At 42.6% G+C, this 23,903-nt stretch overlaps 1 protein-coding gene and 1 pseudogene across 1 annotated transcript in view; both read right to left on the bottom strand.

The window, feature by feature from the left end:
• Nucleotides 1-21,842, bottom strand: part of INSC (inscuteable homolog (Drosophila)) — a 206,064-nt gene extending 184,222 nt beyond the window's left edge. The window contains exon 1 of the mRNA XM_006865783.1: nucleotides 21,747-21,842. Coding sequence (XP_006865845.1) covers nucleotides 21,747-21,842 — 96 coding nt within the window. The remainder of the gene's footprint in view (nucleotides 1-21,746) is intronic.
• Nucleotides 6,544-8,659, bottom strand: LOC102842127 (annotated as a pseudogene).
• Nucleotides 21,843-23,903: the final 2,061 nt, after the last annotated feature.

Below are 23,903 nucleotides of genomic sequence, written 5' to 3'. Positions count from 1 at the left end.
GCACCTTAGTCCTCAATGCTAAGAATAGTCTGGGCCAATAGCAGGGATGAATCATGGAAAAATCTGCTACAACGAGCCAGCTTTGCTTCAACCTGCATTTGCATATCCAGACATAGAGGACAACACAGCTCCTCACCACTATGATTAGCTTCTGCGGTCATTGACTACTTAACCTTCCATCCCATTCAGTCCTTGTAACTCCTTATCCCAAACCCAAATTGTGGAACAAAAGAGCTCTGACCAGATAAACCAACATTCAAGAAATTTGCAGCCTAATCTCAATTCTACAAGTAACTAACTGTTTGATCTTAGTCAAGTTACTTAACCTCTCTGGGTCTCTTTTCTCATATGCAAACATCATAATAATAAGTATTTGGTTAGCTGGCACAGTTACTGTACTGACTGAAATAATGGCGATGAGACTGCTTTGTACCCTTATGTGGTTGTAGTTGCATGCTGTCAAGTCAATCCCAGCTCATAACATTATGGAAGAGAATAGAACTGCCCCATTGGGTTCCCTAGGCTGTAATCTTTATAGGAGCAGGTTACCAGATCAGTTAGCCTATGGAGCTAACTGAATCAAACTACCATCCCTTTGACTAATAGCAAGCACGTAACTGTTGTTCTAGCAGAACTCTTTTACATTCCTACTGAAGGTCATAAGAAATTTTGTTATGTAATATGATCTGTAGAAATAAGAGTCTCTTAAAAGACCCAAAGAAATGAATTTATAAAGGTGGAATTTCAGGCAAAGTAGAAAATGAGCTCTGGTCTAGGATGTTGTTATTGTTAAGTACCATTGAGTCAGTTCCATCTCATAACAACCCCATGCACAACATAACAAAACACTGCCCAGGTCTGCTCCATCCTCACGATTGTTACGTTTGAGCCCATTGTTGTTGTCACTGTATCGATTCATGTCACTGGAGATTTTCCTCTTTGTCACTGACCTTCCACTCTACCAAGCATTATGTCTTCCTCCTGACAACATATCCAAAGTATAGAAGATGAAGTTTCCCCATCCTCATTTCAAAGGAGCATTTTGGCTAGACTTCTTCCAATACAGATTTGTTTGTTCTTCTAGCAATCCATGGTACTTCCAATATCTTCTCCAACACCATAACTCAAATGCATCTATTCTTCTACAGGCCTCCCTATTCATTGTCCAATTTTCACATGCATAAGAGTCGACTGAAAATATCATGACTTGAGTCAGGCACACTTTAGTCCTCAAACTGACATCTTTGCTCTTTAACATTTTAAAGAGGTCTTGTACAACAGATATGCCAATGCAATATGAGTCATTGGATTTCTTGACTGCTGCTTCCATGTGTGTGATTGTGGATCCAAGTAAAATGAAGTCCCTAACAACTTCAACCTTTTCTCCACTTAACATGATGGTATTTATTGGTCCAGTTGTAAGGATTTTTGTTTTGTTTATATTAAGGTGCAATTCATACTGAAGTCTATACTCTTTGATCTTCATTAGTAAATATTTCAAGTCCTCTTCGCTTCCAGCAAGCAAAACTGTGTCATCTGAATATTGCAGGTTGTTAATAAATCTTACTCCAATCCTAATGCCACTTCTCAGATTATTTGCTCAGCGTACAGATTGAATAAGTATGGTAAAAATGTTACGACCCTAGCAAACACGTTTCCTGATTTAAATCCCTTTGCTCTGTTCAAACAACTGCCTCTTCATCTCTATACAGGATCTTCATGAGTACAATTAAGCGTTCTGGAATGTTACCCATAGTTTGTCATAATCCACATAGTCGAAAACTTTTTCCTGGTCAATAAAGCACAAGTAAGCATCTTTCTGGTATTCTCTGCATTTAGCCAAGATCCATCTGATGTCAGCAATAGTATCCGTAGTTTCATATTCTCTTCTGAATCTGGTTTGAATTTCCAGCAGCTCCCAGTACATTTACTGCTGCAACCGTTTTAAAATTTTATCTTCAGAAAATTTTACATGCATGTGATATTAATGATATTTTTTGATGATTTTCATATTCTATTGGGTTGCCTTTCTTTAGACTGGGCAAAAATATGGATGTCTTCCAACTGGATGGTCAGGTAACTATCTTCCAAGAACTCTTGGCATAGACAAGTGGCCACCTCCAGGGCTGCATTAGTTTGTTTAAATATTTCTGTTTGCATTCCATCAATCCCTGGAGACTTGTTTTCTTACAGTACTTTCAATGTAGCTTAGACCTCTGACTTCAGTACCATTGATCATAGGCTACCTCTTGAAATGGTTGGATGGTGACCAGTTCTTTTTGGTATAGTAGTTCTGTGTATTCCTTCTTTTTTGATGTCTCCTGTGTTATTCAATATTTTCCCCTTAGAATTATTCAGTATTTCAGCCCAAGATTTGAATTTCTCTTCAGTTCTTTCAGCTTAAGAAATGCAGAGCATATTCTTCCCTTTTGGTTTTCTAATTTTATGTCTTTGCATATTTCATTGCAATACTTGTTTTTGTCTTCTGAAGCTGCCCTTTGGAATTTTGCATTCAGCTCTTTTACTTCATCTCTTCTTTCAGTCACTTTAGATTTTTTTACATTAAAGAACAACTTTCAGTCTGTTTTGACATCCACTTACATCTTTTCTTTCTTTCCTGTCTTTTTAATGACCTTTTGTTTTCTGCATGGATGGTGTTCTTGATGTCATCCTGTAACTCTTCTGGCCTTCAGTCACTAGTATCAAATGCATTAAATCTGTTTGTGAGATGGTCTCTAAATTCAGGTGGGATATACTCAGGGTCATATTTTGGCTCTCATAGACTTGTTTTAATTTTCTTCAGCTTCCATCTGAATTTTCATAGGAAAATTTGATGGCCTGTTCCACCTTCTGCCCCCGACCTTGTTTTGGCTAATGATATTGAGCTAGTTTTTCTGCCATCTCTTCCCACAGATGTAGTCAATTTGACTCCATGTATTCCATCTGGTGAGGTCCATGTGCATAACTGTGGGAAAAGGTCCTTGCAATAAACAAGTCATGGTCTTGCACAATTCTATCATGTGATTTCCAGCATTGTTTCTATCACCAAGGCAATACTTTCCAGCTACTGATCCTTATTCTTTGTTTCTGACTTTTGCATTCCTATCACCAGTAATTATCAGCCAATCTTGATTCCATGTTTGACCAATTTCAGATCAAGAATTTGGTAGAATTCTTAATTTCATCATTGGTTTTAGTGATCAGTGTGTACATTTGAATATCAGTGGTATTAACTGGTCTTCCTTGTAACTGTATGGATATTATCCTACCGCAGGTAGCGCTGTACTTCAACAATGATCTTGAAATACTGTTTTTGACAATGCCATTCATTACTCTTCAATTTGTTATTCTTAGCATAGTAAACTATATGATTGCCTGATTAAAAATGGCCAATACCAGTCCATTTCAGCTCACCAATGCATAGGACATTGAACTTGATGCATTCTATTTCATTTTGACAACTGCCAATTTTTCTATATTCATATTTATTTCATTCCATGTTCCGAGTATTAAAGAATGTTTGCAGCTGTTTCTTCTCATTTTGAGTTATAGCATATCAACAATTGAAGGTTCTGAAAGTTTTATTCCATCTACATCATTAAGATCAACTTCACTTTGAGGAGGCAGCTCTTCCTCAGTCATATTTTGAATGTCTTCCAAGCTGAGGGGCTCATATTCCAGCACTATCTCTGACAGTGGTCTCCTGCTCTTCATGAGGTTTTCAGTGGCTCATCATTCGGACAACACAACAACAATCATTCAGAAGTGGTCTGCTTCTCATTCTTCCTACTCTGTCTTAGTCTGGAAGTTCTGCTGAAACCTGTCCACTTTAAATACCTGACTGGTATTTAAAATACTATGGCAAAGCTTCCAGCATCACACAAGCCACCACAGTATGACAAAGTGACAGACAAGTGTTAGTGGTCTAGGATACAAGTCGAGAAATCGGGGTCCTAATCACAATTCCTTGTTGCCGTCATAATTTAAGCATGAAACCTGGGATGTTATAGTAGAATAGGTCCTCTGGGACTATTTTCACCAACCTTGTTATTTTGTTGTTTACCCAAAAGGAAACTGATACCCAGAGAGAGCAAATGACTTGCCCAATTCAAAAAGCAAATTTGTGGCTGAGTCTAGACTGAAACCCAAGTTCTTTCCACCCTCCTTCTCAGATTCCATCCAAAGGCTGGCCTGGTTAATTACTGCTATATTAGACAGCATAATAAACCCACACCTAAAGAAAATACCACTGCCTTCCTCAAGACAGCCACTGAGGAATGCTGAAGTTGGGAAAGTTATTTTCTTTGTCTTCAAGTTCAGCTTGCTCATGAGTATAACTCACTCCTCATGATGTGGAACCCTCTTTGCCAACTCTACAGCATAAGACAAACATAACATGTTGACCAAGAACTTAGAAACCAGTTACCCATTCATCACTGATGTAGACCACGCGGGCTGGTATAAGCTATGACTCAAATCTCTATGACTTCCAGAAACTGTCTCCAGCTTCAGCCCTCCCCTAGTAGCACCGTGGATGCAGGAATGGAGGATCAGTAAAGGACAAATCCACCTAAAACCCTGATGTCAAGCCACAGACTTCTGCATGTTGGAAAGACAGAACAGGACCTGTTCCTAAAGAAGTAGCCCTTCAGTTTCTTGGGACACCAAAGCCCATTACAGTGTGGTGAGTCAATTCCAACTCATAAAGACCCTATAGGACAGACTAGAAGTGTTTCATAGGATTTCTGAGACTTTAAATCTTTATGGAAGCAGACTGCTTCGTCTTTCTCCCAAAGAGTAGCTGGTGGGTTTGAGCTCACAACCTTTTGGCTAATAGACTAATGTCCAGCCCACTGTACCACCAGGACTTCATTAAAAAACCAGCATAATTAATAAGTGAAATGTTTGGTGGTCCATTCTCAGGTCAGACCAAGCACCAGACTTAATCAAGCATCAGATATCCATCCCAGGTGTCCGCCTGGAGGCTTGAACTTCCCAGTGGATTTCTGCCTCCTGAGCTGGACTACAGCTTTCTCTTCTTGTAGTAATTGGCCTCAGGCACAGGACACTCCAACCCCCACCTACTCTCCTCTCTCCTCCCTCCTCTCCAAGACCCCATAAAAGGAAAGGACTTAAGTGAACGAGTTCCTGTTCTGAATCTAAAGTCCCTATAATCCAATGTACACCTACTCAAGAATCATCTAAGAGTCTTCCGTGGCCAGAGGCCAAATCCAATCTTTTCAACAGCTTGTATGCCCGGAATCCAGGCTGTACTGTGTGGTTTCCTCAAAGGTGACTTCAGAGGATAGGAGACATCTGGAGTTTAGTCCAGAGACAGCTACTCATAACACCTGCTTTTTGTTGTTGTTGTTACCCATCAGAGTCCGGTATCACTTCAACCCTACCCCTGTGTATCTAGGACCACCCCACCCCACCCCCAGATTCCACCCCCTCGGGCTCTCATAAAGCCAAGAATGCTCACACAAGGCAACAGGTCCAGCCTATCCCTCCTCATTCTGATGTTACTTTTTTCCTCTTAAACACAGCTCTTTGTAAGATTTCTTGGAAAACCTGTTAGGTCTCTCTTAACTCGTGTCTGAACTTTTTAACCTGATGTTCATGATCTCTCATCCCTGTCCCCAGACCACTCCACCTCTTTTAGTCCTATCATCTTACAATCCTCAGCATTTCTCCTTGGGCTTTTATAGTGTTGTCTCCATTGAGCTTCGGTTTGCCAGGGTCTATTTGGTTTTATAACTGACTCGTGATCTCCTAGTTTTGCCTCCCCTGATAGAATACTGTTCTAGATGCCAATATCAACTGGCATCTAGAACAGCAGTTTACATAAAGTAGATAAAGCCGTGATAAAAAGCAGTGAAGACAGCTGGACAGACCACTGATGGACAGAAGGGATGGGTGAATAATGATGAAGACTCTCATACATAAGTTATATTGCATAGATATTTGTAGAATAAAAAATGAAGTGGATGAATAAGTGACTGTTGGCCCCAGCCATCAATGTTTCTCATGTAGATTACTACATTAGCCTCAGAACTCATCTCTGCTCTTCCCTCTACAATCTATTATCTTCATAGCAGTCACAGAATGTCATGTCTTTGCTCAAAACCTTCACTCAGATTAAAGGCAAAGTTGCTCAAATAGCCTACCATAGCCTTCATATTCTGTCCCTCCCTGCTCCCCCCCCCCATTAGCACATTGACTTCAACTCTTACTCTCCCATCTCTTGCTCCATTTTGATCACATTGATCTTCATGATGTTTCTCAAACAAGCCTCAGGGCTTTTACATATACTGTAAATATATTTGGACAGTCTTCCCTCAAATATCCACATAGCTTATGCTTTCATTTCCTCCTAGAATCTGTTTAAATACTTCATCAGAAAGAATCTCTTGGCCACCTGTTTATATCTCCAAACCCTCCTCCCATGCTTGCAACTTCCTATCTCCATTATCATCTGTATTATTTTCCTAGGCTGCCATAAGGAAGTGTCATAAATTGGGTACTGTATCACAGTTCTGGGGGCTAGCTGTCCGAATTCAGGGTATTGAACGGCTCTAGGGACAATCTCTTTATCTATAAAAGTCAAAAGGGTTTCAGTTCATGCACAGGTTTATTTAAAAAACAAAAGTATGTCTCTGTGTTCTATGAATTGCTGCAGAAAAGTTCTCTCTTAAAAAAAAAAAAAAAAAAAAGGCCAATCAAAACAGTGGCTTCCAAGGGGATTTGTTGGGCAGATAAATTCAAGACAGAGAGGCCAGCTTAGAAAGTCATGGTGACTGTTTTTGGTGATTCCAAAGGGGTAATCTTGATAGATTTTCTCAAAGGACACATAACAGTCACTGGGATTCATTATGAAGAAGTTTTTGGTGGTGGTGGTGGTGGTGGTGGTTTTGTCAAATGCTTTATTGAGTGTAGACACCTGGAGTACTGTAAAACATGCATTATCTGTAGATTCAAAAAGGAGAAAGCCACATTGTCCTCATTTTCAAATGTGTCAGACTTGGCAAACATGATGGAGATTAATGAAGTATTATGAGAATAATGTGATTCCTGAAAAGCTTAGACAATTTGGATAAGGGTCTTAATCATGTGAAAAGGAAAGCTGTTCACATTTAGTGAACCTGCATTTCATTGGAAGTAAACAATATCTGTCATTTTAAAACCAATAAAAATCATTTCATTTTTAGAATATTCCCACCCTGCCCCTAACTTTATTTGCCCCTTTAGTTTTCAGAAATTTTAAGAAAAAATAAAAATTATAAGCCTTTTTGAAATTGTGTGTTTATTGGAACAATAACTGAAATGCATTTCTTCTTGCTGAGGTGACTTGCATTTGAAGAAGATAATATCTCCATCTTCAACAATATAATTTCTGCCTTGTGTCTATACTTGTCTATACTTTCCAGCAGCATTCACTGCATTTTCAGAACCTTCTTCTTTAAAATCTTCGTATTTCTTTACTTCAGCCATAATGAACCCCTTTTCAAAACCTGTGTGAACCTTTCCTGCAGCCTGGGGACCCTTCATCCCTTTCCTGATGGTCCACGCACGTACTTCATCTGCGTCTGCAGTGAAAAAGTATTCTTGTTGGAGTGCTGCAAACCCAGCCTTAATGATCTTTGGAAAAGCACTTTGTGTCATGTTTGCTTCCAGATACTTCTGTCTCTCCTCAGCACTCAATTTTTGCAAGTTGAGTTCCAGGGCCCCACTAAAAGGAATGACCAAGGTCACACTTGTCCACCCACTCTTTAATTTTTACCATTTGTTTTTCTTTCAAACCTAGTCTTTTTCAGAAAGATTAACTAAGTAGACCATTGGTTTTGAAGTCAGAAATAAGTGTTTATTCATCGCTTCAATCTCTTTGCCATTCCAGTCATGACAGAAGTGAACAGGTTTCTTTTGATCTACAACCCATGATTTGACTTTGCACATTATGTCATATTCGGGTTTTAGTATTTCATCTCCTCCTCTCACAGCCACCTTTTCTAGTTTATCTATAATTGGCCCAAACATTTCCTCATCTTTGAGCTGAAGCTCTTCATGTATTATTTCTGTATCTCAAACAGGATCTACACTTCCTTCAGCATGTGTGATATCATCATCTTCAAAAGCACGTGTAAGAGGAAAGATTCCATCACAGGCACTAATATGGGATACAAAGGCATTTCCCAGCCCATGTTCATTGTGAGCTCCTTTCACAAGGCCAGAAATATCTACTTCACTTAGAAATATAGGCATTTTGCTTGCTGGTTTGTGATACTGGGAAAGAAAATCCAACCTGTCATCGGGCACAGGTATACTGCTTTCATCAAGATCAGTAGTCAGAATGGGAGTTTTCTGCTGAAGCCTGAATAGTGGTTAATACATAGAAGAAGCTGGATTTCCCAACATTTGGTAATCCAACAATACTAATTTTGTATATGTGCTGCAGAAGCGAGCACTGTGAAGAAGCTTTAAGAAAATTGAAAACCGAGTTGGTGTGCGAAAAGGACCAGGAAAGTTGCGCTAAGTAATTTTGTTGTTGTTGTTCCATTATGGCAATGTACCTGCTTATTCTTCAAGGGTAGCAAGGGCTGACCTATAAGAATTTTAGTAGGAAGCATTCCCCATCCACCTTACAGCCCTGGTCTTGCCCCATACTTCTTTTGGTTCCTGAATTCAAAGAACATGTAAAAGGAACACAATATGATCCTTGTTGTTGTTGTTGTTGTTGTTGTTAAGTGCCATCGAGTCAGTTCCAACCCATAGCGACCCTGTATATGGTTTCCAAGGAGCAGCTGGTGAGCTTGAACTGCTGACCTTATGGTTCAAATCGATTTTGCAGTCCTGCACATTAGCACACAATGCCACACCAGGACTCCAATCTGATCCTTAGAGAATGTCAAAGCTGTTGGCTTGACATACTGTAAATCAAAGAGCACAGAATTCTTTGGAGAAAGGGTTACAGAGATTGAACCACCACCTTCAAAAGGTATAGACCTAGAAGGAGAATACACTGAGAAACAATAGCTTCACATTATGAACTTTTTGTTTTATAAAAGTCTCCATAACTTTGTAGCAATTCTTTTTCCCCTCATATTTCACAGCTTCTGGTAGCTCTAGGGATTCCTTGGTTTATTGCAGCATAACTCCAATCTCTGATTCCATCTGTTCTCTCCCTGTGTCCCTTCTCTTTTATAAGGACACCATTATGATTGGATTAGGACTAACACCACTTGGTATGACTTCACCTGACCTGATAACATTTCTAAAGACCCTACTCCTAAACATCATGTTCACTGATGCCAAGGATTAAGACTTGAATATGCATATACCCTTTGGAGGCATATCACACCATCCTTTACATCTTCCCACAGCATACTTGCCCATAAAACTTATCACCACTTTTTATATGCTGTATATTAACCTGTCTGCTGTTTTCACACACCAGAAAAAATATATGGGCATAAGATGTGTGGGTTTTTTTCTTAAAACATAATAAACAGAGAAAAAAATTGAAGCTATCAAAACTTCATTTTGCTTACATCCACAATCAACACTCATGGAAGCAGCAGCCAAGAAATCAGATGACATATTGCATTAGGCAAATCTCTGCATAAGACCGCTTTAAAGTGTTCAAGACTAAGATGTCACTTTATAGATTAAGGTGCACCTGACCCAGGGTGTTTCCAATTTCCTCATAATACACATGTGAAATTGGACAATAAATAAAGAAGACCTTAGAAGAATTAATGCATTTGAATTATGGTGTAGGAGAAGAATATTTAAAGGATCATGGTCTGCCAGGAGAACAAACAAATGTGTCCTGGGGAAAATATAACCAGAATGCTCCTTAGAAGCAAGAATGGTGAGACTTCACCTCTCATACTTTGGAAATGTTATTAGGAGGGACCAGTCCCTGGATTAGGATATCATGCTTGGAAAAGTGAAAGGTTGGGAAAAAAGAGAAAGACCCCACAATGAGATGGATTGGACAGCAAAACTGGGCCCAAATATAACAATTATGAGAACGGAGAAGGACCTGGAAGCGTTTCGCTCTGTTGTGCATAGATAGGGTCACTATGAGTTAGAATCAACTAGAGGGTACCTAACAACAAGAGCAGCAACGCTTACCCAGTGCCTAAGACAGCCCATAGCACATAGTAGGTACTAAGCAGATATTTTTTTAAATGAATGAGTGAATAAGCATATGAGTGACGGAGTCTCTAACTTAGATCCTTGGCAACTTTGGGCACTTTTCCAAAGCTGCTTTTATCTGATGCTGCCGCCGTTGTGCTGTGTCTGCTCAGTTTCAGCTCTGTCTGCCATGGCAGATGGACAGCACACATTCTGAGGAGCTCTTTGTAAATGACAACCCTCAGAGTCTGAAAGAATGGCTTCTGAAGAGGTGGGGCCAGGCTTAGTACACTGCCTGGTTTCTAAATGCCACATTTTAAAATCCTGCTCTCCCACCCTCCCCCAATCCTCTCTGCAAATTCCACAGGGTTAAAGTGCAATCCTGGTGAAAAATCAAGACGAAAATGTAAACATCCTCTTTTCGATTATAGAGATCATACAGAACTGTGTTTCTCTTTCTCCTTAGGCCTGAGCCCTAGCAACTCTACAGAGCCCAGCTACCACCTTACATCAGATCAAGAAGCCTAATCCCTAGGTTTTTACCACCCCTGAAAGAGGGGACACCAGTGTTTGGAATCCTCAAGGAAGCAGAAGGCAAGACAAGAGAAACAATCAGTGTGGCAGCTTCTGATCTCCCTTGCTTTCTGCTGATACTACATTCCTAACTTGGGCTTCTAGATTGTGAGGACTATAGGAAAAGGGGATCAAGAGAAGGAAATTGAGGATGACTCATTAGCCTTGTTGTGGTTGTTAAGTGCCTTCGAGTCACTTCCGACTCGACAGATTTGTTTATTCTCCTGGCAGACAATGGTCCTTTAAATATTCTTTTCCTACACCACAATTCAAATGCATTAATACTTCTAAAGGTCTTTCTTATTTATTGTCCAATTTCCCATTTGTATTATGAGGAAATTGACCCTGTTGAGGGTTTCCAAGGAGTAGCTGGTGAGCTTGAACTGCCAACCTTGCAGTTCAAATGGCTTTTCAGTCTGGCCATTAACCCACAGTGCCTTGAGTCTACTATAAATCCAATATAATTCTTATTCATAGATGAATGGTGGTGGACCGCTCTGTGGTGATAGCTGGATGAGTAAGTTAATGAATGAAAATGATAATTGAATAATTAAAGCATAAAACAATTTCTTGTATATGTTTACTTTCTTTGGTTTTTAACACTTGACTGCAAATATGTCAACCAAGACCTTGCCTGCCTTATTCACCACTCTGTCTGCAGTAACACAGTTAGGGGTAATAGTAAACTTTTAGATCACCACTTTCCATCAATATGGAGTAACTGGTATATATGAAGACAGGATACATGAAGCAATTATTTCCTGATGTTGGGCAATAGAAAGCTCAGAAATGTGTTCTGTGAGAAAATAGAAACACACAAAGTGTGCCTCATGATCACCCAGACTTTCTGTTGGGGAGTATTTTCCAAACCATGCACAGGGCAGCAGAGCCTAAGTGGAGCATGTTAATCTTGTTGAAATGAAGAAGCAGAGATCAGAATTTGGAACTAAGGAAGCAGCTGGAGTTTGTGGGACAGGATATTGAAGAGAAAGAAAGCACACAGAAAAGTCCCAGAAATATGTGTGAGTGAACCCTTAAGATTTGGGCCAAATATTAAGCTGTTCATATATAAGAGAATGCTCTGCAAAGCTTGGCAGAGAACTATTAAGGATCTACGAGCTAAAGGAGACTTCATATGTCCTTTAGGGAAATATGGACTCCTGGTGTGATGCTGTAGGATCACCACAAAGCCGGCAGTTCAAACCCACCAGTTGCTCCTGGAAACCCTATACAGGCCGCTATGAATTGGAACCAACTCGATGGCACTTAACAACAACATAGGAAAATTGGAGTTATGAAACAACAGAAAGGAAATACATCTTTAAACAATCTAGAAATTCAATTGAGACCCAATTAATCACGCCTGGAGAGTTTTTCTAGGTCGGTTCTAATAAAGTTTACAACAAATTTTGAAATAATCCAGCTGGTCTATCAGTAAGTAACTGCTTATAAGAGCAAAACTCAGTAATCATTTTTTAAGAATAAAATACAGACTCTGAAGCACATATAATCCACAATGTTCATCATACAGATGAAGAAGCAGGAAAATATGTTCCATAATCAGAAAGAAAGATACCACCACAGAGATAACAAGGGGTTGGCAGACAAAAATTATAAAGCAACTCTTTAAAATGTGCCCAAGGACTTAAACAAAAAGACGATCAAAATGAATGGACAGTTTATAACAGCAGAGAAATACAAATTTCAGAAAAGAATTAAATGAAAAATTCTAAACTAAAAAGTATAATATCTTATTTAAAAAAAAACACAAACAAATCACTGGATGGGCTTAACATCAGATTGGAAGTAGCAGACGAAGAACTTGAAGATAGTTAATAGAAATTACTGAAGCTGAAGAACATATAGGAAAAATATTAAAATAAAATATAGAGCTTCAATGTTCTGTAGTATGATTTTAAAAGGTTTATATACATGTAAGTGGTGTGTAAAAGGTGAAAAAAATTATATTAAAGTAGAAAAGAATTTTTTTTTTTTTACATTTTCCACATTTGGCGAAAACATAAACTTAGGAACTCAATAAGCTTTATAAGTCCCAAGAAGGATAAATAAAAAGAAACCATATTTAAATATACTATAGCCAAACTGCTCAAATTCAAAGATAAAGGGAAGATCTCAAAAGGAGCCAAAGAAAAACTACAGAGTTATATAAGGGAGACAGTGCTGATCCTACAGTGGTGCAGTACTGTAGGATAAGCACTGGACCACAAGGTCGGTTTGAACCACAAGGTCAGCAGTTCAAACCCACCAGCTGTTCCTCAGAAACCATATACAGGATTGTTAGGAGTTGGAACTAACTGACTACACTTAACAACAAAAACAACATATAAAGGGGAACAATGGGGCTAATATTTCATCAAAAACAATGAAAGACAGAAGAAACGTATTGGAGGAAAAAAAATATCCCTGTCAATCCACAAGTCTACGTCCAGTAAAAATACCCTTCAAAAACTAAGGTGAAATGAAGATATTTTCAAATAAAATAAATCTAAGAGAAACTCATCAACAATAGACAATACTAATTCTAAGTAGACTGGGATAAGGGAGTCCTCGGAGCTCTGGTAGCGTAGTGGTTATGAATCAGGCTGCTAATCTCATGGTCAGCAGTTCGAAACTACCAGCCATTCCGTGGGAGAAAGATGAGGCTTTCTGCTCCCGTAAAGATTTACAGCCTTGGAAACCCTGTACAGGGTCGCTATGACTCGGAACTGACTCCATGGCACAAAACAACAAGTGTGGTGCTGTAGGATAAGCACTGGACCACAAGGTCAGTTTGAACCACAAGGTCAGCAGTTCAAACTCCCCAGCTGCTTCTTGGAAACCCTATACAGGGTCACTGTAAGTCAGAACCAACTCAACCGCACTTAACAGAAACTACAACAGGACTATGACATATTAAGGATGCATTTATAATTCCTAGAGCAGCCATTAAAAAATAATCTGAGACAACACCTGAAAAGGCAATAGAGGAATTGCCTTTTGAGGAACTCCATTCTATAGATGAGAAAACCAAGGCTCCCAGTCACATCTGTCAGCTCACATCACCAGCATGTGCTGTCTACCCCTGACCCTCCACCAGAGGAAGTAAGAGGGCCTGAGTCAATTACACTGTTCTCCCTCAACAGTGCCATTTAAAGCAGCACCACATAAGCCCATACCCTCAGACCACAATTTGCACTTTATTTGTTTTCCAACCCCAAGATATTTGGTTTGTAAGACAAAACCTCCATTTCTCCAGGAAAAAAGTGAACATAATACATAATAAGCTAGCCAGGGTGTTGACGCCAACAGACACCGCCTCACACTGAACATGGTCTGGTCTGCCCAGAGAGGTCCTCGGGGGATCCAGGCTCCCCCAGGGTTTGGCACCAAGGTGATCCTGGGGTTGAGGAAGGGAGACTAGACTGGTTCACATAGCTGAGTCTGGGAAGATGCTTGCTTCCCAGGATGGAGACTGCTCCAGGCTTGGTGAAGCAAAGGGAGTCCAGTGTTGCCTGACCTTTGGATAATCATCGAACCACGCTGCCGCCTCTTTTCTTCATCTTTTAACTAACCGTATTTATTGCACAGGGTTGTTGCAGAGATTTCATGAAACAAAAGCACAGAGCCTAACAAAGGGACTGTCATTTAGGATTCACTAAGTCAGAAGCAGCCCTGTTAAGTACTGAGCTGCTGGCCAGAAGGTTGGTTATTCAAACCCACCAGCTACTCCATAGGAGAAAGATGAGGCTATCTGCTACCATAAAGATTTACAGCCTTGAAAACACCGAGAAACAGTTCTGCTGTATTTTCAAACGTATTCTATGTATTCTATGAGTTGCAATGGACTAAATGGCAGGGGACTAAATAAATGTGAGTAAATGCCTCTTCCCATTCCCAGTCAAAAAGTTCTTAAGATCTAATCCAAGGCTGTCCTGCTGTATTTACTGGACTACTTAAAGTTCAGTAAACAATATAGTATTGTTGTGAGCCGTAGAGTCCATTACAATTCATAGCAACCCTATGTTTCCGAGTGGAACTTCCCAACAGGTTTCCTAAACTGTAATCTTTATGGGCTCTGAATGCCAGCTCTTATCGCTCAGGGAGTTGTTGAATGGATTCTAACTGCAGACCTTTGAAGATTAGCAACCAGCAGATTAGCCTTTGCACCATCAGTACTCCTTAGTGAACAACATAAAGAGTCTAAAAACTATAACTCAACAGCAGAGATGTAATCAAGTCTTAGTCTTAGATCGTATCTTCCAGTGGCATGGGAGAAACAGCTCACCTGCACCAAGCCACCAGCAAATTCCCCAGTGCCAGAGCATTTTCCAGGGCCTCAAACCAATGATTCCTCCTTCTACTTTGTAATCAAATGGTTCTGGCAGGATTGGTCTCGACTATAAGCTTATGGAGTCCTGGTGTGGTATTGTAGGATAAGCACTGGACTGCATGGTCATTTGAACTGCAACATCAGCAGTTCACACCCACCAGCTGCTCCTCGGAAACTCTATACAGGGTCCATAGGAGTTGGAACCGACTTAACGGCGCTTAACAACAATAAGAATTATTGTTTGAAGTTCCTAGTGGACATGAATGATTAAGCACTGAGCTATTAACCGAAAGGTTGGTGGTTTGAACCTACCCAGAGGTATCGCCAAAGACAGGGCTGCAATGTACTTTTGAAAGGTCGCAGCCATGAAAAACCTATGGAGAGTCATTCCATTTTGAAACACATGGGTCAGAATTTACTCCACAACAACTGCTTTACTGATACTAAGCACTGCCAACTATCATTACCCTTCCAAAAATTAATGGTCTTGGGCAGAGTGAAATAGCTCAGATGTCCCTGACAGCCCATATCTATTAGAGAAGTAAGAGAAATGACTCCATGATCATTTGACAGACTTGGGATCCATTACCATTATGAAGAGAAAGGAGTGAACACTGCCCTGTGGCCTCAAAGATGTTGGGGAAGAACAGACAAGTCACACTCCACAATCCAACCTCCTCATCCTAAATTCAGGCTCCAGAAGGGGCAAGCCCTGTCAGAAGACCTTGTGGGAGACAGAGTTCAGATCCAAGAGACACAGAAGTAACAGTAGTGACCTGGACCAAGGCAGACTCAAATGAGGACGGGCTGGTTGTGGGGCCAAGGGTCAAACTCCTTCAGAGACGTAGACACTTGTGCTTTTGAGACAAGGGAAGAGCTGGCAGCTGAAACACTCAGAGCAGGGGGCGGGTATCAACGGCCCAATTCATTCTCAACAATCACCATTGTCTGAGCGAGCACAGAGCTAGACATTATCTCCCAGAGCCATTAGGAAGAAAGCCCAAAGACCCTCTCACAATTCAGAATGCAAAGATACAGAAGCCAAAATTGAGACATATGTTCTGAACAACAGATGAAATGTTTGAAATTGGGGTTGTCTCCACCACACACAAAAAATAATTCATGAAAATGGTTCCTTATACACTAATAGAATGTTTAATTGCTGGTTGTATACTTATTTCTTCTGATATCTTTCTCTGAAGGATGTAGAAGTTTACAGTTAAAGATGTGTTTACTATAAAGTTGCTAAACAGACATTAAAAATGAAAGCCAGGGTTTCAACTAACACGGTTACTAGAATGCAGTCGTCATATGATGAACTAAGGGCTTACTTGCTAGGAGTGAGAAAAGAAATACAGCATGAGCTCTGAAGTTATACAGATCTGAGCTATCCATCAGTTTCCTTGCCAGAAAAAAAAAAAAAAAAATTTTTTTTAAGACAACATCCTGATAAAAGTAAATGGAAGGAAAGCATATTATTAATGATTTTTAAATGGTCACAATTATTATTACCACTCTTCCCTTTTCTGATCTTTTTTATTTTTAAACTGAAAGTATATCAGCTAAGCAGACTTGCCCTAATACTCTCTGGTTCCTCACTGTTGCTCTGAAATTTAAATTGGCAGGTATAGACTTCAATTACTAGAATACAGGGAGGTAGTCTGTGACTCCACCAGCTTTCCAGAGCCTTTTATTGAATCCTAAACCTGGGGACCAGCACACAGGAAAATGCTAGGGAAGGAAGACTGCTGGGCTAACCACAGATTGCCTTTATTTAACATCAAGTGTCAAGTCTAGGACATAGCCATGGAAAGGTAGATTCCAGGAACCTCCTCAGAAAATGGTTCAACCCCACTTGCTCCCCTGTTGTAATGAGAACTCATTCATTCCTTCCGCTATAAATCATCTTTCTAATTTCTGGTTAGAAAATAATAGCCAGGATGGGAGAGGTCCAGAAACCATATTGTTGCTGGTAAGTACCATCAAGTCATACTGATTTATAGCGACCCTGTATAGAGTTTATATGGAGCAGCTGGTGGATTTGAACCGCCGACCTGTGGTTTATAGTCCAGTGCGTAGCCTAAAGAGTCACACCAGGACTCCTCCAGAAACCCTAACCAATAATTTTTAGATCTTAAAAGCCCTTTGGTGTTAAGTTGATTCCAACTCCTGGTGAGCCATGTGTTCCAGAGTAGAACTGTCCCATAGACTGAATGCCCAGGATTGGTGCAGATGGTCTGCACTCGCCATGAAAGAAAAACCTGGGGATCGCTTCCGTAAAGACTATTTGCTGTTGTAAAGTGCATTGGCTATACAGATTTCCAAGGAGCAGCTGGTGGGTTTAAACAGCACAACTAAGACCCCCTCCATAAAGATTCTTGTTGTTGTTGTTAAGTGCAGTCAAGTCGGTTCTGACCCATAACAACCCTGTATAGGGTTTCCAAGGAACGACTGGTGAGCTTGAACCACTGACTTTGTAGTTCAAACAGCTTTGCAGTCTGGCGCATGAACCCACAGCGCCAAACCAGGGTTCCATAAAGATTATAACCAAGAAAATCCTACGAAGTAATTCTATCTTTAACACATAGAAGCACCATGAGTCAGAGCTGACTGGATAGCAAAGAGTTGTTGTTTTCATTTGTTTAATCCTTACAGAAGTAGATCATCAGGGCGCTGCTGGAAGGATATTCAAACTTCCAACCTTTAGGTTAGCTGTTGTTGTTGATGTTAAGTGCTGTCAAGTCAGTTCCAACTCATAACCACACTGTATAGAGTTTCCGAGGAGTGGATGATAAACTTGAACCACCGACCTTGCGGTTCAAACTGACCTTGCAATCTATCGTATTAACCCACAGTGTCACATTAGGTTAATAGTGGAGTGCAAACATCTTAAACCAACCAGAAAGCCTAATCAATCAAAAAAATATTTAATCAACTAACATTTGGAGGTACCTATTCTTCCAAACTTATTTACTATATCCCCAGTATTCCCCTGAGGAAGGAGGTCAAAGAAAACGAGATTCTGTCAAGAAAAGAGGCAACCTCAGGAAGAACAGTGTGGTTAGCAAAGGGAGGGGAGCACAGTGAAGGGTAACCCATCCAGCTCAGCCTGCAGATGAGAGATCTAAGACAGGCGTGCTAAAAACCAAGATGAGAAGGAATCATGCCAGTTGAAGCCACTGCCCCTTTCTGTGGCCCGCAGAAAGCTCACTGCTTTTTCCAGCAGCAGGAGTAATCAAGAGTAGACACCAGAGCCAAGAGCAGATTCTAGTTGCCGAACGAACCTCTACCTCAGAGAGCAGCCTGGCATGGCTTATCTCGTGCCACTGCCCTTTTCACTTCTAAGAAGACAAATGCTGCTTCTAAGTCCAGACTGCAAGACCCAGGGATCTTTTCTGGCTGAGTTTCATGGGCAGCAGGTTGAGTTCCAGATCAGCTAGGGTACTCTAAAGGCACTATGTCCCCATCTTCTCTAACTGCACAGTCACAGACCCCTGACTTAAGATACTCCCCTGGGTCACTTTCTAGGATTCATTGTCCAGAGGCAACATGTGTAGAGAAAGGAGGTGTTAAGGCTGAAGGTGTTTGTATGTCTGCATATTTCACCCGGGCCAGTGAATGTCCATGAGTGTGCATATGGAAAGTGTGTTGGCAGAGATATGCTGAGAAGAGGTGTGTGAAAGATAGGTGTGTGTGAGCAGGAATGTGTGTATTCATGAGCCGCTGCAAGAGCACAAGTGTGGTGTTTGTGTGTGTGCATGGCTTAGGGGACTGCTCTCCTCCTGCCTCTTCTGCTAAGAGAGTGGGGTCTCCCAAGCTATCTTCCCACTCCTCCCCCAGCCTCATGGGGTCATTCATAACCCAGCTCACCCCTTGGGCTGAGTGAGTGTCCTCACCCTGATCAAAGAAATCAAAGCCACATGACCCACAGAGAAGACACCGGGGACATGTCAGGTCACCCTAGAGAGCCGCGGTTCAGATAACACTCCTTACCTCTCAGCCTTCACTGATGGACTCTCACACATCCAGGCAGCCACCCATTAATGCAGCCCACGTGGAGGTCTTTCCCCTCACACACACAAATGCACTGCTGCACACCCAAACACAATCCACACAGGGGTGGTATATCTCATACAACTCTCATGTCACCTGCGGGCCCACTCCACACGCACCGACCTTCCCCCCCCACACACACACACATGCAGATCCTACACACATAGGTCCCCACACACAGGGACACCATCAGACACAGGCTAGAAAATCCCTGCCCTAACACTGCCCCCACTGTGACACACACCCCCCTCATAAGCACTCACACTGACACATTTGCACCTACTGGCTAACTCAGCACAGCATTCTCTGTCCCACACTGGCCAGCAATGGCCTCTGAACCCAACCAGCAGAGCCTGTCTACTTACTCTGATCGTGAGAACCGTTACAGTGCGTGCGTGCTAATGGCCAGGGGTGGCAGGGTGCAGCTGGAGCTCCAGAGGCCGTGAGCAAAGTGGTCCCTTTTGGGCGGAAGCTGGGGGTTCGCCCACTGCCCCCCTCCTGCCCCCAGCGCACTCCCCCCTCCCTCCGCCCTCTCAGCTGCTCGAAGGAGGCTGCAAATTCTGAAGGACCTTCAACAAGCGTGTACTTTGAGCCAAGCCTCTGTCCTGAGTCAGGCTCCACTGCCGAGAAGCAGCTGGGCCTCCAGGGCTATTTTAGTGCCCCGGGCAGTGGAAACATCAGCGCTGGCTGCTGTGGGAAGCTCAGGAATGGGGATGCGGTCAGGCCTAATTAGAGACCTGGCTCATCCCTGTGGCTGGACAGGAGTCAGGGCGGGTAACAACCTTCCGAGCCGTCCAGGAGGGGGCGCCCATTTGTGCCCCACATGCCAACATCTGGAGATGGGAGGGGATCGTGCTGCAATCATTTCCCTTCAGCTGAAATAAAACAAGGAGGTATTTGGGGGCAGTTTGCATGTTCTGCGGAGGGAGCCGCCTAACTTTGAGCAGTCCCAAATGCCTGGAATGTGACATGGTTTACTCTCCACAGGTGCTTCCCTTGGAAACTAGGTCACCCACACAAGTCACTCTCCAGATCATGGACCTGCCAAAAATTGGGAGTGGGGGTATTACAGAGAGTCATTCTAACTGGGGGCACATCAAACTTCCCCCTCTGGACTTCTTCTTGTCAGATGGTGTAAGCCTGCTTCTTACCCAAAAACTCAGGAATGTTGCATTCTTGAGCTGGAAGGAAGCTTCAAGGTCATTCCACGCAACTCACCCTGCCATGGATCTTGTGGGTCTGGAAGGCCTCCACCTATTCTTAAGGATCAGAAAGCAAAAAGGCAGCTCCCTCCACCTCATTTGGTCCTTGTTCCAAAACCTGAAACTCTCTTCCTTTCTGGATTCTAACTTAAATCTTTCTCCTGAAAACTAGGCTAATTTCTTATCCTATGTGTTCAGGAGGAGTCCTGGTGTGGTACTATAGAATAAGCACTGGACTGCTAGCCACAAGGTGGGTGGCTCAAACCTACCCCCCGCTCTTCAGAAACCCTATATAGGGTCACTATGAGTCAGAAACGAGTCCATAACACTTACCGACAACAGTAGTGTGTACAGGAGAGTCCCTGGGTAGGTTAAGCATTCAGCTGCTAACAGAAACGGTAGCAATTCAAGACCACCCTGATGTGCCTTGGAAGAAAGTCCTGGCAATCTACTTCCAAAAGAGCAGCCATTGAACCCTATGGAACACAGTTGCACTGTGATGCACAAGGGACTGCTGTGAGTTAAAATAATTCTCCAGCACCTGGTAAATGTATGCGGAGAGAGGGAACTACTTCTATTTCCACAGCGCAATGACCATCCCAACCTCCCACTTCAATCATCTCGTCCTTGACGCTAATAATCCCTGTTCTCTTTTTCAGGACCTAACTAAAACTGGCTGTTACTCTGAACACAGCTGCCCCAGTATTAACTCAGATCCCATCTCAGGTCCATGGGCACCCTAGGGCTATGTCACCCAGGTCTCTCCTCTCAGACAAGCTAGCTTGGCCCATACCTCCATCCAAACAGCCTAACTCTACTCCCCAGTTCCTTGAGAGGGGCTTCAGTTCCTATCTCAGCAAGAGAAGTCACAGGAACTGGTGTGGACTCAGAGCCTCCAGTCAGCCACTTGGCTGAGTATTAACCCTATAGCTGTAACCTTCTTCAAATGGGCAGAGTTGGTGGAACCTTCTCTTTGGATCTTTTTTGGGGGGAAAGGTCAGGTAGTGAAATTAAAAGTTAGGGCTTTATAATCAAACAGACCTGACATTGTACCCTGCCTCTAATCCTTCCTAGCTGTGTGTGCTTTGACAAGACAAGTCATCCTCCTGAACTTCAGTTTTCACACATGTACACTGGGGATCATCATAACCTCTGCCTGACCCATAAAGTCTTTGAGAATATGAAATAAAGTCAGAGATCTAAAAGTACATCTAAGATTGTCTATTGTCTATTTTGCTGTTGTTGTTGTAACAGACTAGAGGTAGGATAAGGTTTAAATCGTGGGCAGGATAAATGCTAGCAAAAAGCCTCAGAGACCTTTCATTTCTAAGTACAAACATTATGCTTGGGTTTCAGAGCAAGGTAGGTACAGACTTGGTTCATTAGACAATCCTTTGGGGCAGTTGCATGACTGCCCTCCACCCTCCATTCCCCAACGTACAGATACATACGGCATAGCCCAGCCTCCCAGTCTCCTGTCGACCCCACAGACCCCAACGGCCTGGGCCTCCGCTGGCTGCCTGTCCATTTCCAGGGGGCCGCCTCATGGCTCCAGTCAGCTCGGTCGAAGCAACTCTGAGTCTCCTTACAGTGGCCCCTATGAAGATCTCCTCTCCTCCTGCCCATCCTTCTTGGCCATGGCTTCTGCAAGGCCTGTGGCTCAAAGCGAAGCTGGCAGAGACCTTCTAACAGGCAGTTCAAGCCCGAGGCTGCCCAAGGAAGCTCAGAGTCGGAGCATCCTCCCCCACAGTCCCCTCCTGTCTGTCTGCCTGGCTTCCCAGTGCAGCCCTGCTTAATTCTTAATGGAAATTCCATCCCCTGCACTAGCCCTACCTGGCTCAGGGAGTCCCTGCTTCGGCCAACAGCAAACTCCACGCAGAGAGGGGGGGTCTGCCTGGCCATATAAACATGCATTCACACATACATACACAGGAGCAGGGAGGGATTCACAGGGACATTTAGGAACCCAGAGACTCATCCAGACACTGTATGAGAAGAGCACTAGAACCATTTCCTGTGGGATAATGCACTCGACCACAAGGTTGGTGGTTCAAATTCACCAGCCATTCCTTGGAAATCCTAGACAGGGCTGCTATGAGTTGAAATGGACTCGATGGCACTTAACAACAACTATTTTAGGAGTCCCCAGGTGGCACAAATGGATAAGTGCCCAACTACTAGTGGAAAAGATGGCGATTTGAACCCACCCAGAAGTGCTTGACAAGGCAGGCTTCAAGATCAGCTTCTGTAAGGTCACAACTTTGAAAAACCCCGATGGAGCAATTCTACTCTGAGCACATGGGATTGCCAGGGGTCAGATCAGGGTCAACAGCAACTAACAATAACATTAACAAAGTATCTTATGAGTATCAACTTCTCCAATCCTCATAACATTACTAGGTTCTGGGAGCATCCCCGTTATGTATGTCAGGAAACCCAGGCAAGGAAGACTAAGCAACTTACACAAAGCATCTAGAAATATACCCTAATACATGAGCACCAAGAACCAGGCCTTAAGGGCATTGTTTTGTTTTGTCACCATAGTAAACTTTTGTTGGCATTTCTATTGTTTACATTATGTTGTTGGTGTTGTTAAGTGCCGTCAAGTTGACGCCGGCTCATAGCGGCCAAAGGTTGGTGAGGAGCAGCTGATGAGGTTGAACTGCCAACCTTGCCAACCAGTGCATTATTCTGCAGTGCCACACACATTATTCTGTAGTGTAGTGGTTGCAAGCCGGGCTGCTAACCTCAAGGTAAGCAGTTCAAAACTACCAGCCATTCCGCAGGAGAAAAATGAGGCTTTCTGCTCCCATAAAGATTTACAGCCTCAGAAACCCATGCAGGGTAACTATGATTTGGAACCAACTCCATGGCACAAAATCACCACCACACCATTCTCCAGACAGCAGCTCTGATGGTGGCCTCACCACTGGTGGGTTGAAGGGATACTCTACCCAGCTAAGTACATAGGTAAAGAGACACATGTGAACACACTCAGGAGCACAAACACAAGTAGCTTACTCCACCAAAACCAAAGCAGGAGACTCAGGACTGGCCCAGGGCAGCACGTAGTAAAGGTCCCTTTCAGACTGCTGCCTGACTCCATTCTATTCTCGCCTCCTAAATGACCTATCCCAGGTCTATGACCTTCACTCATCACTTCAAGAAAGACAAGTACAAACCTGTAGGAAGGGAAGTTTTCAGTCTATATCAATACTCAACCCTCGGGCTCAGTTCAAACCCAGTTGGTGCAGCATGCCCTACATGGTCACTGGAAGAAGGTTTAGGCACACACCTCCCAAAGGATCAGGAATCCTACATAGGGAGCACTGCCCAGAGACTGACCAAGGAGGGCTGCTAGGCCCCATTGCTTGGGCCCTGCCTTCCAAGTCCAGATGAGGCTAAACAGGGTCCACAGACAAGGCATGGTATAGGAGTATAAGCATTAGGTAAAAGAGCATGGGTTGTTGGAGGAAGTTGAAGACATACATCAGCGAGATGGCAAGACCTGGGAGGAAACAGGGGGAAAAGGAAGTTGAGAGCCATAATGCAGGACAAGCCATGAAATTCTGAGTCAGGGAAGTTGAGTGAACTGACATGAAGGAGAG

This window comes from Chrysochloris asiatica, unplaced genomic scaffold (assembly GCF_000296735.1).
Source record: "Chrysochloris asiatica unplaced genomic scaffold, ChrAsi1.0 scaffold00083, whole genome shotgun sequence".
In the NCBI taxonomy this organism is placed as follows: Eukaryota; Metazoa; Chordata; class Mammalia; order Afrosoricida; family Chrysochloridae; genus Chrysochloris; species Chrysochloris asiatica.
The sequence above is the reverse complement of the archived record's forward strand: the minus strand, read 5'-3'. Positions and strand labels throughout refer to the sequence as shown.